The sequence below is a fragment of the Castanea sativa genome, chromosome 9 (genome assembly GCF_040712315.1).
Source record: "Castanea sativa cultivar Marrone di Chiusa Pesio chromosome 9, ASM4071231v1".
Lineage (NCBI taxonomy): Eukaryota > Viridiplantae > Streptophyta > Magnoliopsida > Fagales > Fagaceae > Castanea > Castanea sativa.
In genome coordinates this window covers 10,121,016-10,139,472 of record NC_134021.1, presented here as the reverse complement: position 1 = coordinate 10,139,472, position 18,457 = coordinate 10,121,016, and the positions used below count along the sequence as shown (strand labels likewise).

At 35.1% G+C, this 18,457-nt stretch overlaps 1 protein-coding gene across 5 annotated transcripts; it reads left to right on the top strand.

The window, feature by feature from the left end:
• The first annotated feature begins 856 nt into the window (after positions 1–856).
• Positions 857–12,361, top strand: LOC142610842 (transcription initiation factor TFIID subunit 12). 5 transcript variants are annotated; one of them, XM_075782792.1, is made up of 10 exons: positions 857–1,573; positions 1,695–1,859; positions 4,210–4,731; positions 8,436–8,510; positions 9,370–9,448; positions 9,542–9,606; positions 9,759–9,794; positions 10,045–10,223; positions 10,847–11,066; positions 12,118–12,361. In XM_075782792.1, the coding sequence occupies exons 1-8, from the start codon at positions 920–922 to the stop codon at positions 10,162–10,164; spliced, it is 1,716 nt and encodes a 571-aa protein (XP_075638907.1). In that variant the 5' UTR covers positions 857–919; the 3' UTR covers positions 10,165–10,223; positions 10,847–11,066; positions 12,118–12,361. The 5 variants fall into 5 exon arrangements, with proteins under 5 accessions (XP_075638907.1, XP_075638906.1, XP_075638904.1 ...); XM_075782791.1 differs by lacking the exon at positions 12,118–12,361 and adding an exon at positions 11,766–12,038; XM_075782789.1 differs by lacking the exon at positions 12,118–12,361 and having other exon boundaries at positions 10,847–11,750.
• Positions 12,362–18,457: the final 6,096 nt, after the last annotated feature.

Below are 18,457 nucleotides of genomic sequence, written 5' to 3'. Positions count from 1 at the left end.
TAGCATCACCACTATTTTTTTTCCTAATTCTTGCTAATTAACCCAGCAAACATTACTATAAATCTTATCAATCTACGTGGATGGGCAAGCCATTGCCCACTTATTGGGTGTGTTAGATTCTGAAAAAAAAAGAAAAGAAAATAAAAATATATAAAGGGTCAAGTAGTCTTTATTTGAAAACACAATTTTAAATATTAAAAAATTTCAAATTTTTGAGACATTATGTTTAAAAAACACAATTCAGTTAAATCACACTGCACTGAGAGCATCTCCAGCAAATTTTCTAAATTTTTGTACTCTTTAGAGAATGAACAGTGATTTTTATCTTTTGACTACCTACTTTTTCAAATACACTTTCTAACAGATTCTCTATCTCATTATTTATCTCATTTAAATATTATTTTTTCATTAATTTTTTATTCTTTTTTTAACAACTACACATCTTCCAACATTTTTTTATTCAATACCTAATTATTATAATAGAAAAAAACATTTGAAGAATGTATAGTAGCCTATCAGATTTGATGAGTCACTGTTTATGAGCCAAAAAAAATTCAGAGTTTAGAAAATTTATTAGAGACAATTTTTTGATCTCATTCTCTATTATAGAGAATATTTTACCTTTAGCTATGTCATTGGAGATGCTCTAACACTTAGCTTGCTAACGGAGATGGACAAGAGGACTTTCTTGAAAACAAAGTCAAAACATGGTTGGTAAAAAGAAAGTGTAATTAAAAAAAAAAAAAAAAATTTTACTATTACAGTTTATTACGTCGAAAATATAATGACATAACAACTCGTTCGGTCGCCTTTATATAGAAAAGGGAGTCCTTTATATACACTGGAAGTTGAAAACCCATCTACAAATCTTAAAAGCAGCACATCCCCTCGATTTCCCTCCTTTCAATAGCCAATCTCAATGGAACAACCACCACCACCACCACCACAACAACAACAACAAACCCCCGCTCCCACTCCCACCACTGCCACCGCCACTGACTCCTCCGCCGCCACAACCACCACCACAACAACCGCCACCACATCTTCTCAACCATCTGAGTCTCCACCACTAACAACTCCACAACAACCACCACCACCACCACAGCCACCCTTTTCAACTCCAACCCCTTCACCAATCCCACCCTCCCCCAACCCTAACCCTAACCCTAACCCCAACCCTAACCCTAATCCTAACCCCACTCTCAATCCCACCCAAAACGCTAAGCCCTCTATCCCAAACCCTTCACAACCACAACCACAACCACAACCACAACCACAACCTAGGCCTCTCTCTTCGTTTGCCAGACCACCACAACCACCGCCGCCACAACAGCAGCCGCCGCCACACTTTTCGCACTTCTCGTCGCTCCCTTCTTCGTCTTCTCCATCTGGGTCTCCCTCCATCCCCCCCCAGAGAGGCGGCATTGCTATCGGTGTTCCTGCGCACCACCCGAACTCCGCCGCTTCTCCTCAACCCGCGCCCTTCTCTTCCTCCTTCGGTCACCACTTCACCGGCCTGGCCCGCTCCGCTGTCAACGTGCCCGAATCCGTCTCTAGTTCCAATGCTTCTCAGGTTGGCATTTCCTCAAACAGTTTGTCTTCATTCAATTTCAATGGCCTTTTTCTTTTCTTTTCACATTGTTGGGAGAGTTGTACTAAAACCCATGTTTGAATTGTTGTGAAATGGTTATTAGGCGAGACCAACTATGCAAGGAATGCCGGGAATTGGGATGTTGGGATCACTTGGTTCAAGCTCGCAACTGCGGCCAGCTGGGATTTCGGCCCACCACCCACAGAGACCAGTTCAGTCATCTCTTAGACCGCAATCGTCCCCAAATAACCAGCCCCCTACTTCCCAAGTCAGTTATTGTTTTTCACTAAATGGTTTATGATAGTTGTCAACAATGTTTGTATCTGCACGAGTGCATGTGTGTCGGTACTGAGCAAAGGTTTTAAGAATGGTTGCTGCTATTAAGGCCTTGTTCTAAATATGGTGTTCATTACTAAAAGCCTTTGCATTTTGTAGAATAAAAGAAATTATTTGACCAGTGTTACTTAAGATTGTTGATTTGCCCTTTCATGGTTGTATTACACGAGGATAATCCACAAAGAGATGAAGTGGTAGATTGAACCCTTCCGCTAATGACTCTGTGTCAGTGATTCCACTATTATTAGTGATATAATAATGATTAGGGGACAATAATGGAATAATTCCTTCATATATATAGAGATAGGGGATATAATTCACATGGATATTGTAAGTATCGCATAGGTTGCTTTAATGGTAGTATTTATATTTTCTCTTTCACTCATAGCATGGGGATAGAAGCAGACTCTAGAGGTGCGACTAATTGAGTTGAGGTCCTTGAGGAATCAAACTCAAACCATATCAATTTTACTTATAGATCGTTCTGCAAATCCCTTTTTTAATACTTGTTTTAGTTGTTTTTGGTTTACACCTCTTTTTATTGAACTCAAACTATATTCTTTTGAACTATAATATTGACTATTGAGGTTGTGGGTTTTGAAGTTTTTGGAGTGCTTGTGAATTCATGGATGTATGATGACATGTAAAGGCCACAATCCTTTTCAACAAATATTCCTTATCCTTATTTGAAATTGTTAGAGTTGATTCTGTGACAGTGTTGGAGTTAGATATTTTGCTTTACCAATAAGAATTCCAAAATTGGAGTGCAGTGAAGATGGCTTGTTATAGCAGAAGTTGGAAGCATGTGTTAAAACTTGAGTCATCCGGGGTATTCATAACTTTTTCAGTATTCACTTCAAAAAGGCATCCATTGTGTTCCCAACAGAAATTAGAAAGCTCACTGTAGGAATAACTCTATATTTCTGAATTGGTCAATAAAATCTTTAGAATTTAAGAAGATCCAAGGATGAAGCTAAGAATAAGAAAGGTATTGTGAGCTAAGTAAGTAATGATTAGGTATTCTGTAAATCATTAATTTAGCCTAAGTTGCTGATATTTCCTGAGATCTTTAGCTAATTTCAAAATGGTTTCAGTGTTTGTGTCAGAGTTTGTTAGACGACCTGCCGCACCTACCACATGCAGGGAATTTCAAGTTACAAGGATGATAAGACTGACAACATGTCGTTTTGTATAGAAAACACAGACGCGGGTACGGGTACAACACGGTGACACGTAATTTTTGATAATTATGACACGACACAGCGGGATATGTATATTAATTAGTTATTTAATATTTTTAAATATGATTAAGTATTAATTTTTTCATAAAATGTTAAACATACATCAATTTAAGAGCAATAATGGATAATAAAGTGAATTCTTGACTATGAAAGGATGTTTAGAAATTAGAATACAAACCAATAATAAGATCCCTAAATAAAAGATAAGTAGATAAGTTTTTAAGATAACTAGGCATAGCACGCACCAAAGGGGAGAGAGAGAGAGAGAGAGAGATCGACTGAGAAAGAGAGTGAGAAAGAGCTTGCTGGCCTCGCCATTGGCGTCGACAGAGAGAGTGAGAGAGCGGGAGACTAGGGTTAGGAATTAAGTTTTGTTCTAAATTCAAAACGCTGCATTTCAGGCCCCTAATTTTATTATTATTATTATTATTATGTTTATTTATTTATTTTAAAATTTTGGCATGAGCTGTGTCCGGGAATTTTTACGTTTTTCTTTTTAAAAAAGGAAATAGCTGGGACATGCGTGCATCGGTGTCCCAGGCGTGTGCTCGACACGGGTATGGCACCCAAAATGAAGTGTCCATACTTCCTAGGCGTCATTCATCCTTAGTGCAATGACAATTGCTGGGAGTCTTCTATCTGTTCCTCTGATCTGTTGTAACAGAATGTAATTAGTTAAGCTCAATTTGTTAAGTTAGTTATCACTTTGTTAAAAGGGATTTTATGATTGTTGTAACCAATCCTAGAGTTGGTGCTAGATTAGAGTAGTATATAAGCACCAATAGCAGTACAAATCAGATATGCAGGAATCATGAAGATTGTACAAGGATAATAATCTGACTATGTTGTAGAATTTGTGATGCTTCTATTGTTGAGATGATGTGGTATTTACTAATAAAATGGTGGTAAATATTGCCTGTGTTGCTTGCATATGCCTTCTATAACTAAATTAATTGATTGTTTACTTATATGAAAAAGTTTCATGAAAAGAAGGTCTTGTGCCTGTTCTATATGTTTGTTTATTTCTTTTACTTTCTGCAGAATCTTCAAGGGCATAGCCTTATGAGACTCCAAGCAGTGGGATCTCCTGGTTCTCCATCACCAAATACCTCACAAAATATGCAAACTGTTAATCAGCCATGGCTGTCATCTGGACCACAAGGGAAGCCTCCTTTACCATCTCCTTCAAATAGGCATCAGGTGAATTCACAAATGCAGCAACGAGCACATCTTCCTCAACAACAGCATCATCCAGTGCCAACAGGTTCACAGCAACAACATATGCCATCTTTGCAACAGCAACAGCAACAACCTACACCATCAAGTCAGTTGCAGGAGCATTATGGGCAACAATTTCCACCATCAAGGGTCCCGCAAGCTGTAACCCATCAACCACAAATAACAAGGGTCCTGGGCTCAGGAAATTTGAAGCCTTCCTCTCTTGCAATGGTGCAGCCTAACACAGTCCAGGCTGTGGCCCAGAATAGAACAGCTATCACTGATATTGATGAATCTTGTAACAGGATTCTTGGCAAAAGAAGCATTCATGAGCTAGTCAGCCAGGTGAGCCATATTGGTCTTCTTTGCTATTGGTTTACTGAAAAATCTTGGATTATTTACCATGAATTTTATTTATTTTTTGCTCTCAAGTCTGATCATTTTATTGCAATGACGGAACCCAGCTAACTTTGTTTTTGCTAATAGAACCATATGGACAAACATTTGTTGTTGCAAGTTTTTGATGAAACATTAACCTTAACATGTCTAGTTCAACTTTGACATCTTATGAGTATGAATGTAAAAAAACTGTCCTGTCTGCTTAGTTTAAGTCTTATATTGGTTTGGAGTGTATGAGTGAGTTTCTAGGTTGCGTTTGAGATGTACTTATCAAAAAAAAGGTTGCGTTTGAGATGTGCTTATTTGTTTCAGCTTATTTGAGTTTTTAGCTTCTTTTTGGTACTATTTTTGAGTCCCACTACACTTATTGGTACTATTCATGAATCACATTGATGCAGTAGGCAATGAGAAGACAAATTTATTATATTTTATTTGATTTTAAGTATCAAGGGAAATTTTGTAATGGCATAATACTCTGGAACGGGCTATGCCAACAGTCCATTAGATCGTCTTTTGGTTTTATTTAACGCTTTGTTTGTTTCAACAATGATATTTTCTAGAAAATGAGTCATTTTTCAAGAAGCATTTTTAATAAAACTATCTCATTTTCTAATGTTTGGTAGCAACTTTAAATGAGTTAAAAAACAAACTCCTAACTTCCCTTATTTAGTTTGCTGTGACATAGAGTTGTTTTCCAAAAAAATTGGAAAACAATCTCTAAAAATAAGCCATACTTTTTATGTTGATTAAAGATAATTTTCCTTTGACTTATCTTTTTTTATGCTACCAAACACTGAAAAATAAGGAAAACTATCTTTACACAAGGTTTTCATTGAAACAAACGGAGCGTAAGTTTGGTTATTTAGTTGGGCTTAGTAGTGAAAGCCTAAGGAGTGCAAGTCCAAGTCTTATTATGGTCTTAAGAAATCCTAGTTCAACTAGGATTAGGTTTAGTCTTCTATTTAAAGAGTTGTATTTTCTATTGAGATAGAGATTAATAATATTTTTAGATTTTAGAGCTATAAGTGTGTTATGGTTTGTGTGATGCTGACTACTACTAGTTGTGATGCCAAGGAACCCTAAGGGTCCGTTTGGTTTGGGGGGCTGGAAAAGTGGGAGGATAGGAAAGATTTTAATTTTTCTTCTTTTTCTTTTTGTTTGGTTAGGAGTTAAAAAGTTGAGGGATGAAAAGAATGAGTTTATATAAATTTACTTATATACCCTTGTTAAAAATGATGCCCAATTAAAAAAAAAATGACAAACAACCAAGAAAAATACAATCACCCAAATTTATTATAAAAAAAAATCATGTCTAGAAAAAAAAAAAAATCATGTCCAGAAAAAAAAAAAATCATGTCTAAACCAAAAAAAAAAAAAAAGAAGAAGAAAGAAAGAAGAGGCAACCTGCTACTTCCAGTGGAAAACAAAAGAAAAAAAATGAGAACAAAAAGTTCACTTGTTATAATTGGAATTGAAAAAAAAAAGTGAAGAAGAAGAAGAAGAGAGCAAGTGAAAAAAAAAAGTTTTCCTCCACCAAGTTTTCTCTCCATTTTGGTGAGAAAATTTTTTGGTGGGCCCGGGGAGAAAACATACTCATTTTCCCCTCCCCCTTCTAACCAAACACTCTCCAAAAAGTTTTCCCTTCTCATTTTTTTGTTATCCTCCCTAAAATCCACTCTACCAAACACACCCTAGGAGTGATTCTTAGGAATTTTTTATTTACTGTACACAGTTACTATTTATAGCACTGTTCACAGCAACCCAAATCTTAATTTTCACCTTTGTTTCATTCCTAAAGCCCTATTAAACCTTGTTTCCCCTTGTCCTACGTCAGTTTGGTATCAGAGCAGGGATTTTGCATCATGTCTACACAATCAGGGAGATCTTTTAGGGAGAAATTGAGTGATGGTAAGCGCGATGATTTTATTTTTCAAAGATTGGCTCAACTCGATGAATTTAACCTTTGATTGAATGATTTAGAGAGTCAAATTTCTAAACCTAATGATCAAGAAGTTGCTGTTACAATAGGGGAAACATCTGGAGCCAATAAGGGTGAGAAAGATAAGAATGAAGAGGAACAAACAGCAAAAGAGTGTGTCAACACCAATCAAGGGTCTAAATTGAAGGGGTATTGTAACCAAGGAGTACCACAAGATTCAATCTTGAGTGGGCTAGAGAAATATTAGAAAGAAGGCGATATGGACCTTATGATACAGCTGGTGATATCACAAAGGAGGTGAGGATGGAAGTTTAAGATTTTGAAGGAAGGGTTGATCCCACGGTATTCTCAGATTGGATTGCTTCTATTGAAGAGTATTTTGATTGGTATGATATGGCGGACGATAGGTGAGTAAGGTTTGCTAAGATGAAGCTTGTAGGCTTGGCAAAAGTGTGGTGGTCTGGTGTCGTAAACAATATTAGGAGAATAGGCCAACCGCCCATAGGCACATGGCAAGTGATCAAGGGAAGCTTGAAGTAATGCAACAAGGCTTTAAAGAGATGGAAATTGTTGATGATGTTGAAATTGATCAAGTACTGTGTAATAAATATGAGGCCGAAGCGAAGGACATGAAGGACAAAGTGACTTATTTCGAAGTTGATGTTGCATATCAAAGCAAAGTTCTATTCCCTACACCAACTTTTCAAGATATTGATTTTGTCATTCCTGAAAAGTTTAATGGGTCAATTGAATTGGTGGGAGTATCATTATCATCATTGCTGCCACGAACAAAGAAACAAAAGGAAATTTGAATTCAAAGTATTTATTCAATGTCAAGGATGCACTTCATGAAACCAAGATTATTTTTACTTCAACATATCAAAATTCGAGGTCGAGTTTTCTCCAACTAAGGGAGAATGATGCAGGAGGCAATGAGAAGACAGATTTACTATATTTTATTTGATTTTAAGTATCAAGGGCAATTTTGTAATATCATAATACTCTGGAATGGTCTATGCCAACAGCCCATTAGATCTTCTTTTGGATTTTATTTAAGTTTGCTTATTTAGTTGGGCTTAGTAGAAAAGCCTAAGGAGTACAAGTCCAAGTCTTATTAGGGTTTTAAGAAATCCTAGAACAACCACGATTAGGTTTAGTCTTCTATTTAAAGAGTTGTGTTTTCTATTGAGGTAGAGATTAATAATATTTTCAGATTTTACAGCTATAAGCGTGTTACTGTTTGTGTGATGCAGACTACTCCTAGGTTTGATGCCAAGGAACTGTGATTCTTAGGAATTTATTTTTTATTTATTGTTCACGGTTACTATTCACAGTACTGTTCATAGTAACCCAAATCTTGATATACACATTTGTTTCATTCCTAAAGCCCTATTAAACCTTGTTTCCCCTTGTCCTACGTGACACATTGTACTATTCAGATAACTTTTAACCTTTTTTTTTTTTTTACACTTTTAGCAAAAAGTTTTCAGTTTTAGCTAAATAAGCTGTTTCCAAACGGACCCTAATATATTCATAAACTATAATTCTATTGCAGTAGTTGGATATATAACACAGCCTAATTCTTGCCTCTCTTAAAACCCAAGTCACTTAGCTGTACCCATCTTTTTTTGGGTGGGGGTAGAACTTGTGTAGAGGTCCATGATTTTTTTTTATTACTTATTTTAAATCTTTTTGACTTCTGCTTGTACAGATTGATTCATCAGAGAAGTTGGATCCTGAAGTTGAAGACATTCTTGTTGATATTGCAGAGGATTTTGTTGATTCTGTAAGTAGCTGAGCCAGTTCTTTCGTGTTTCCTCCTCCTCATGTTCAGTGTACCTTGCAGTTTTTAGTGCTTTGTGACTAGATGAATCTTGCCTAATTATTCAGTTGGGTTTAGATTTTCACTTTTTCCTTCTTAGTGTGTGATGTGGCAAGGACAGCTTAAGACCTAGTGTAGGTGTGATATGTACCAGCCAAAGATGCCACCTTTAAATTAATTTGAAGCGTAGAAATGTTTAAGAATAAAATTTGCAACAAAACAAGATTATAAGCTTATAACAAATAGAAAAAATATGATCAAAGTTGGAACAATAAAATATCAATATCTAGGCTCAAACAATTTTTAGATCTGAAATTTCATATAATAAATAGAAGAGCATTGCAATGACTTAGAAAAGCTATTTGTACTAGCGTTTAGTAACTCTATGATTCTAGCCTTCCATCTTTGATGTAACAATTAAGTCCTAACCATCCAATTTCATAAAAAGTCACTTGTCACATGACCTTTTAAAATGCTAAATGCATAATAAAATAAACAAATCATAACATAGATTTACTATTATTGTGATAGCAAACGAGTCGACAAAATGGACTAATGGGTCTGCTTCCTTAGGCTTAACTCTTACATCAGCGTGTAAGTTCATGATAGCTCAGAAAGGGAGTTTATAAACCTAGCCTCAAGTGATTGGCATAAGACTTGAATTTTACATCAGTGGTGTATTCTTGAATTTTATTTCTAAGCATTTTATTCTCCAGCTGTGACTGAGAACATCCCATGAGACTCTTGTTGTGATTCTCTAGGTGATTCTTTTTAAATCTATAGTTGTACTTACACTTGCTCTTATGTATTATCCTTTGATTAGATTACAACATTTGGTTGCTCGTTGGCCAAGCATCGGAAATCAACAACATTGGAAGCAAAAGACATACTTTTACATCTTGGTTAGTTATGTTGGGGAATTCCTCTGTGTAGTGTTAACTTCGGTTTATGTACTTTCAATGCTTAATCTTCTTTTACTTGTTGACTTGATTCAGAAAGAAACTGGAATATTACACTTCCTGGTTTTGGTGGTGATGAGATTAAGAGCTACAGAAAACCGGTAAGAATTATCATTGACCTTTTACCTCTTATCTAGATGGCAGTAGGGCAATCTATCTACTGTTTGTGGTGATGATGCTTTTCATGCCTGAAAAAAATTATATATAAGAAAATAAAATTTCTTTAACGTATTGCTCTTTGATGGTTTTGCAGCTTACAAATGATATTCACAAGGAACGTCTTGTAGCAGTAAGTTTATTGCCTCTTTTGTATTAACTTTTATAGGCCTCCCTCAAATGTATGAATTTTTCTGTGTGTGTGTGTATACTTTTAAAGATATCTACGAATGTTAGTGGACTCTCATTGATGTTATTACGCTAAGCTAAATTGAATCTTGAGTTGTTAGATCAATATTTGTATCAGTTTTCAAAGGAGTCTTCTTTCTGAAATTTCTTGCATCTTTCGAAGGAGTCTTCATCATTGCTTCTATTTTTGGCAGATAAAGAAATCAATGGTAGCATCTGAGACAGCAACCAAAATTTCTTCTGGACAAGCTGCTGGAAATGCAAAGGGTAATCTGGCCAAGGCACCTGCCAATCCATTGGCTCCCCAAATGTAAAAAGTGACTGAAGCATTTATTGATACTGCTGGACATGAGAACTGTTTCTGATAAAGAAGGTATGACAAATATTTAGAGATGCATAATGCCTAAAACTATGGAGGCATGTATTGAATCCACATAAAACATGTTTATCTGTTTGCATGCATTTAGACAGTTACGAATATAAAGAAGTTCCTGTTTCTTTAAGGTCATGTCATTGCGTGATGTGCTTATTCTCTTGACATTTTCAACAGTGTTTTTATTGGATGGAAGTACATCTCTCTTTTGCTGTTTTGTGCTAGTTGGAAAGCCAACAAATTTGGTCATAATTCTGTCACAACCTAGCAGTTACACACATCAGGTTCTCATGTGTTCCCTGTTTGACATACAACTGCAGCAGTTTTTAAACTCCCAGACTTCTCATAGGGCTTGCCGCTTGCTCCTATATGGTTTTGAAGAAGTCCTTGTAACAAGGTTGAATACATTGAACCTGAGTTACTTTGTGTTTAGGGAGTTATTATTAGGGTAAATTTGTGGTCAAATCATCTTGAAGTAATATTACAAAAATACTAAACTGCAACATGGTTTCATGTATATAGAGAGTTTAGATGCATGTCTTACAGCAGAAAGTGTTATGCTAGTTTATGTATTTAAAGGTTTATAATCTCTGGCATCTATCAGTACAGTTCACTTTGTGCAGGCCAAACTTTGCAAAGAGAAGGCAATGTTACAGTGGAATGGATCCAAGATTTTTTGCCTGCCTTGGTGGACATCCATATTTATGAATCTTCTTTATGTTGATCTCTGAGGCCACCAATGACCAAGGATGAAAAGTTTTGTTTCACTAATTGATATTCATGCTCCCAATGCTGTTGGGCCACCAACATGTTGAAATAGCAGCTGCAAGTTTGATTGGACTGGTAGGTAACTACTTTTTGAGCTCTTATGTTGGAGTTGTTGCCTGCTATAAATTGGCACCGTTTCAAGCAATCATGGGAAGCAACAGATGTTTTATATGCTTTTCTTGTCGTCACATATGAGTAAATCATAGTTTTGGCCTTTTGGGGGTACATAAGAAAACTTAGGGACAAAGAAGACAGTCATTTTGGTTCAAGCAATTTGATCACAAGTATCTTTCATGGGTCATTGATCACAGGTATCTTTCATAGCTAGTATTGGGGGCACATAGAAAAAATGAAGGGACGAGTAATTTTGATTTAACTAATTTGACAAGTATCTCTCATGGTGTTGTTTTGGCATCTGAAATTCTAACGTATTATGGTCCTTCACATAATGGGCAGAAATAGTCTCACTGATATCAGTTCCATGTGTGGTCTTGCTGAGTCTTCCCCGTTACTATTAAAAAATTAAAAAATTCCATGGAGTAGAACCAGTAAAAGCTTTCAGTATTTGACAGAGCAAATGACCTGAGTTTGTACGCACACAAATGCACACTATGTATATGGATAACCTCAACCTCCATCTTGTTCTTATTAAGGCTCATTGTAGGTTCAAGCCCTATGAATTGTGTGTAACTTATTAATATAAACGATTTTGTAGATATTGTTTTGTTCTCATAATGAATTAATCATTTATATCTGCCATGGTGATTGTCCCAGTGGGTGCCTTTTTCTTTAGAAGGTGAGGCCAAGAAAGTACTTGACTTCAAGCTGCATCTGGTTGTGCTGTTTAAGCTTTGAGAAAAGTAGGCCCTTAAACAATTGTTCCCCTGAACTTGATCTATATAGATCCGGCTTATCTTTAAAGCCTACAAAAGTCCATTAGCAACCTCAACTAGAAACTTTGATGGTGAATAAAGCTTGGTGTTCTTGTAAATGATGTGTAGTTGTAAATTTCACACCTGATTATCAATGTCTTTTAACTTTTCCTTAGCTTCAATAAGCCTCCGGGTTTTTCTGACCTTTAAAAGTTACCTCTTACCAACTGCATTGCCTTTGTAAACCGTTTTAGGTGAGTGTTGTTGCATAGGGTTGGGCATGATTGGCTGGGGAAACAAGTTTGAAGTGAATCAACTTTGGTGCTGAGCATTGCGTATCTCTTTAATTTTTTTTAATTTTTATATTGTATTAAGTTGCTTAATGATGAGAAAGGGAAAGTAGCTTTAGATTTTTAGGAAAGTAATGTGTTTGCACATGTATATGATCAGGAAAATGGAATAATGTGGGTCAGGGTCTTAGTGGGTTGGCTTGGTCACAGAAATCTGAACTTTTGCATTTCAATTTTTATATGAAATTCCATGTGCCTCAACGTGTATCACATGAAATTTCATGTGCCTCAATAAAGTGAATGTTGAAGACTTCGGAGCTTTCTCTACGTGACGTTAAGTGCTCGGGGAACAGGTTTAGGGCCTGTTTGGATTTTTTTTTTTGGTCACTCATCACTGCTCGCATAATTTTTGTCACTTATCACTCCTCATTCATCACTCGTCACTTAAAATACCCTAATTTTCTAATACCCACTTGTTTGGTTTTTGTTTTTAATTCACATCACTCAAATATTTTCACATTTTTGTGGGTCCCATACTTGAGCACTTGGTCAAAGACCCATACATGATTTCTGTTAGCCTACCTGCCTCACTCTGCCTTGATCCAATCTTCAGCTCTCACTCTGCCTCTCATAGAATACCATACCAGCTTTGGCAAATATAAAAAATAAAATAAAAAAACCTGGGCCCAGATGCGTGAAGAACAGAGCAGATGGAGCCCAACAAACTTTTCTCACATTTTCTCACCTTTCTCTTCCCTTGCGACGGTCTCCACCGTCACCAGCGGTGGCACCAGGCATTTTTTTCTATTTTTTTTTCCTTCAACCCCCAATACCCACAATGACAATTGAACTTGCACAAACCCAGCAATGGCACCATCGGCGGCGAAGACCAAATGAGTTCTGTGATGAAGAACAAAAAAAAAGAAAAAAAAAAAGAAAAAGAAAGAAAGAACTGAGCTTTGACCAAATGGGTTGTGATTAAGAAAAAAAAAGTGTTTGAGACCATCAAAAGAAAGAAAAAAGAATTGAAGGCAATGAAGACCAGAGAAAGGAGAGAAAAAAGAAAGAACAGTGGAGAAGAAAGCAGCGCTTGAGACCATAAAAGCAATCTGACAGTGAGTCCCTCTGTATGTGTGTTTAATTATGAAAATGCTATTGAAAACAGACTTATGGAAATTGAAAACACCTAAAATGTGTTTTTAGTTTCCATAACTCATTACTCAAAAATCAGAGTTATGAGTGATGGAAACAAAAACTGAAAACAAAATCCAAACAGCCTTCTTAGCTATGGGTCCCCCCATTTTTGAGTTATAAGTTATGGAAACAAAGTTATGAGTTATGGAAACAACAAATCCAAACAGCCCTTAGCTTTTATGAATAAAAAAAAGGACAATTCTGTAGGGAAAATTATTTAATACTCGGGACTACTATAAATGCGTACTCCTCTCTCTCACATGAATTGTGAGTCTCACCATAAATTTAATTAGTAGGATCCACACTTACGTAAGAGGAGAAAGTACGCATTTACGGTACTCCCGGAGTACCCAATAATTACTCTCCGAGAACTTTCTTGGTTGGTTAAGTAGCGTGGAGAAGTTCTTTGATTGGAAAGAACTATTCGAGGTGTACGAAGGTGAAATTCCTGAGCATGGGTCATGCCTCAATTTGGTGGGATCAAGTCCAAGCAAGGCATAAGCGGAAAGGCAAAGAGAAGTACATGAGACAAGATGCGATCAAGGTTACGGGAGAAATTTCTACCCTCTAATTAGACCTAAAACTTGTTCCAAATGTTTCACTTCGCTTTAATAGCTTGTTTGGATAGAGAGGGGAAGGAGGGGGAAGGAGAGTAGAAGAGAGTAGAGTAAAGTTGACTAAAAATAAGCTAATTTTGTGCTAAATTTACTCTACTCTACTCTTCCTCCATTTCCCTCATTAAGGGAAGGGATAGGGGGGAGAGAAGCGTACAAGAAAGCCCCTACTCCTAACAAGTGAACCTATTATAAAAGCTGTAACAATTCGGAAATGGCATTGATGTTACACCACCATTGAAAATTTGGGTAAGAAAATAAAAATCAAAGGAAACGAAGCAAAACGAGAATAGAATTGGTGCTAAAAGTCGTATATGAATTTTTCATGGGAGTACTATTATCTTCTCTGACATAATTTCACATTTTTACGCAAAGCAAATATGGTGCTAATCCAAGCAGCCAACCATTACTTGGTGACACTCCATCTATATTGTGAATGGCAACTGTAATATGTTTGACTTTTGACAGTAATATTATCTTATGCGTATAAGCATTCAGGAAAAAAAAAAAAAAAAACCTTAAGGCTGTGGCCACCGTAAGTGAATATGATATATCATGTATGTAGTGCATTTATTTATTTATTTATTCTGTTGGTATTCATGTATGTAGATACATACCAATTAATAGGGAAAATTTAAAAGTCAAGATTTTTTTTTTGTCTGACTTTCAAATGGAAAATTTGAAAGTCAATACTTTTTTTTTTTGTCTGACTTTCAAATTCTCCTCATTAATTTGTATGTAACTATTTTTTTATATTTTGAATAAAAACATCCAATTTTATTAAATCAAATTGGCAATATCGGTCTAAACAAACTAAAAGGATTAAGTTCGAATATCCTCCATCTAGATGGTACAATTTGAGAAATTAAGAGCTAACTTCGCCAAACTATGAGTTACTTTGTAACTACATACATTCTTCTTCTTTTTTCTTTTTTCTTTTTTGAAAAACAGCCTTGAACGGCATTTTATTTGATAGCTAAAAGGTCAGAAACATAATTTTTAAAAACATCAGGAGAAATAGACTCCATTCAGATTAAAATAGGAAAACAGAGTCTCGCTCTCTTGGCTAAAACATGAGCCAAAGCGTTGCCTTGCTAACGTGTATGAGAGAAAGAGGAATTTTGAAGAGAACTAACTGAAGACATGATGTCTTTAACAAGATGACCATACGATGGATGAGAAAAACACTAATTTTTTAGACTTGAGAGAATGAATAATACTAAAAAGTTCACGCCTTGATAGGCAATCTTTGAAAGAATAGTTTTTTTTTTTTTTTGAGGGGGGTACAAAGAACGTTTGAATACGTAAATTACGATTCTATATTCCCTTACAAATTTTATTAATGTCTCGTTTGGGAGGAGGGAATGGAATAGAATGGAATGGAAAGGAATGAAAAGAATAATTTTAGAATATTATTCCCTTCCCTTATTTGGGAGTTTTAATGAGGGTAATGGAAAGTCAATTCCCTTATTTGGGAGTTTAAGTGAGAGGGAATGGAATGGGTAGGAGGGAACACTCATTCCTCTCTATTCCCTTAAAACCTCAAATTTTCATTCCTCCAAAAATTGGGAGGAATAGGAGGGAATGAAATTAGATTTAATGATTTTTTTACTAAAACTCTCAAAATACCCCTATATATTCAACCATTTATTTTAAAATAAGGGTCTAATAGTAATATTGTCATAAAATGATTCTATTCTATTCCCTCCATGTTACATTCCATTCATTTTCATTCCTTTCTATTCCTTTATTTAAAACATTCAATCAAGGTTACTTAATTCCATTCCATTCCATTCTTTTCTATTCCTTTCCCTCACTTAAATACATTTCATTCTATTCCATTCTTTTCCATTCATTTATGATCATTCTATTCTATTCCATTGCATTTCATTCTCTTATGAACTTCCAAACAGAGCCTAAAGGAAGTCTATGCTCTAGACCGGGCTATTTCTTCTTTTCTTTTAAGAAAAAATAAAAAAAGATGCCACTCGCAACGGGCGTGAAGTGCAATTCTTGTAAACCATTAAAATAATTTAAAATTTAAAAGTTTAGTGGGTGTATATATTTTATTGAACAAAGTATGTTTATATCTATAACACATGTAAATTATGCTGTATTTTTAAAAGAATATTCGCAATTGCGTAGTGACTCAATATATTTATATAATAATTAAAATCTAAAAATATAATCACTTGGGTCCAGTCGAAGAGATTATGACGTCTGATAAAGTTTTCTCCTTATATTTACTGCAATGCTTGGAACTAGATTAACGAATAGAAACTTGGATGTAGGGTAACATGCTAGAAAGTTTATTTAATACTGTAATACATTTCCACATCCATTAGCTTGTACTTTTTGTCACAATTTTTTCTTCCATTTTATTTTTTAGATAAATTATGTTGTTACTGTCCTACTATTATAGCCTTGCTTATGCAAAATGTTTCGTTTTTACATTTTTCATCTCTTTTTAATGTTTAATGTTCACTTGCCTCATGGTCCTGTCATGGAGCATGCCTGCCTAGGCATGCTCCATGGCTCAATGGCTCCATGAGGTAACATCTAGGCTTCATCCTCGGGCCTATTATGTCCCAAAATTTTATGAAAGACTCTAATAAGGAAAAAGTACACCCTGTTACAGTTGTATGTTTCTCTCCTCTAATAGTTGGTAGGACCCATCAGCTGTGGGTCCTACCAGCTTATGAGAGGGAGGAAGCATACCACAATAATATGATTTACTTCCTCTTCTAATAAGACCCCTCATTGAAAGAAAAATAAATAAAAAAATAAGAAGTCTCAAAAGTTGTTCAAACAACTCAATTCTTAATTGGTATGATAAGGTTCTAAATCCATCCTCAAATAGATTTTTTTTAAAAAGTCCCCTCCCCTCCCCTCGCCTTTCCACCCCAACCTTTTGGAATGCTAATCCAATTGAATTTCTTAAATTATTTCACTAAAAGAGAATTTTTATGGATGTTGATGTTTAAGTGATGAGTTATTATTAATTGTAAATACTGGCGTGAGATCAACTTGCTGATCTGACAAAACTGACCTAATTCAACTCATCACGCCAAATTGGATTGTATTGTCCTTTTTCTTTTCTTTATGGTGGGTTAGGTTGGGTTCGAGTCAGCAAAGTCATAAATTTGTATAACTAGACCAACTTACCTATATTTAATATGTATTTAAAAATATATATTATATAATTTTATTATTTAGTATTTTTTTTTATCAACTAAGTTTGGATAGAATTAATTTTGAAGCTCTAATAAAAATAATTTGTGTTAGTTTGGTGATATTTTAAGATTTATAAGGTTATAAATTTGTTCTAATTTGTATGAATGTTATTCTAATACTTAATTAAAAAATAAAAATAAAAATTGTTCAATCTTATCCAGGTGTGTTGGGAATGGACCTTTGTAATAGGTTGAGTTTGGTTGGATTTTTTATCAACACGGCTATGGTAGGTCGGATTGAAAAAACCCTCAACTTGACCCAATCCAATTCATGCAGACCTCTAATTGTAAAAAAAAACAAACAAATGTTAACTGGCATCTATCTATGCACAAAGTGCTTTGAGATTTAAGAACGAAAGGATTCAAGTTACTATATTAGCAGCACATTGTAATTATCTAAAAAATTAGTAATAAAAGTATAAAACCTAAATACAGAAACTAATCTAGTAATTTTGCATCTCAGAAAAAAAAATTTAAGACAGGAGTTAAGACTTAATTTTTTTTTATAGCAATTGTAGGATTGAGTTTAAAAATGCTATAATCTCAACCCTTCAATGCAGTATTACACCCAAACTCAATCCCAAAATCACATTGCATAATTAAGATAAATTTTTTTATAGAGTTTCAATTTATGATATTCACTTCGGATAATTGTGTTTTTTATTATTAAACTAAGATCAATCAGTTTCTGGTACCAAAGGCTCGTTTGGTACTATTATTTAAATAACAATTTTCAGTATTTAAACATCACATCACATATTTTTACAATACTTATTAAAAATCTCTTACTAAATGGGTTCTAAATTTTTTATTCAACTCTTAAATATTTTATTAGTTAAGTTAACTGAAATCCATTAAATTGGACAAAATTTGAACCTATGCTTATTTCCGGCAATTTATGTTTTTATGGCAAAAAACCAAAACTTAAGTTAAAATGCTTTTGCAAAGTTATCATCATAGTAGAATCGCATCACCCCTGTTCATCAAAAAAAAAAGAATCGCATCACCCCTCTCTATCTATCTCTCTCTGTCACTGAAAAAGTTAGAACTTAAAAAAGGGCTGTACACCATCATCATCAAACACATCACCAACGAACCCGCCCCTTTTTAAATGCGATCGCAGAGCAAATCCCGAAAACAAGAAGAAGGTACAAGATCCAGATACTATTGGAATATGCCACACGGCATGCAACCATTGGTCCAAGATTCGATGCCCGACTCTCTCTCACCTACCTAACCCCCACCCCCAAACCAAAGCCAACC

Excerpts from the sequence above, each read along its gene's own strand:
- LOC142610842 (XM_075782792.1), top strand. The coding sequence starts at position 920 with ATGGAACAACCACCACCACCACCACCACAACAACAACAACAAACCCCC. Across the intron at positions 9,449-9,541 it reads AGACATACTTTTACATCTTG|AAAGAAACTGGAATATTACA; the intron begins GTTAGTTATGTT and ends GACTTGATTCAG. Across the intron at positions 9,795-10,044 it reads ACAAGGAACGTCTTGTAGCA|ATAAAGAAATCAATGGTAGC; the intron begins GTAAGTTTATTG and ends TATTTTTGGCAG.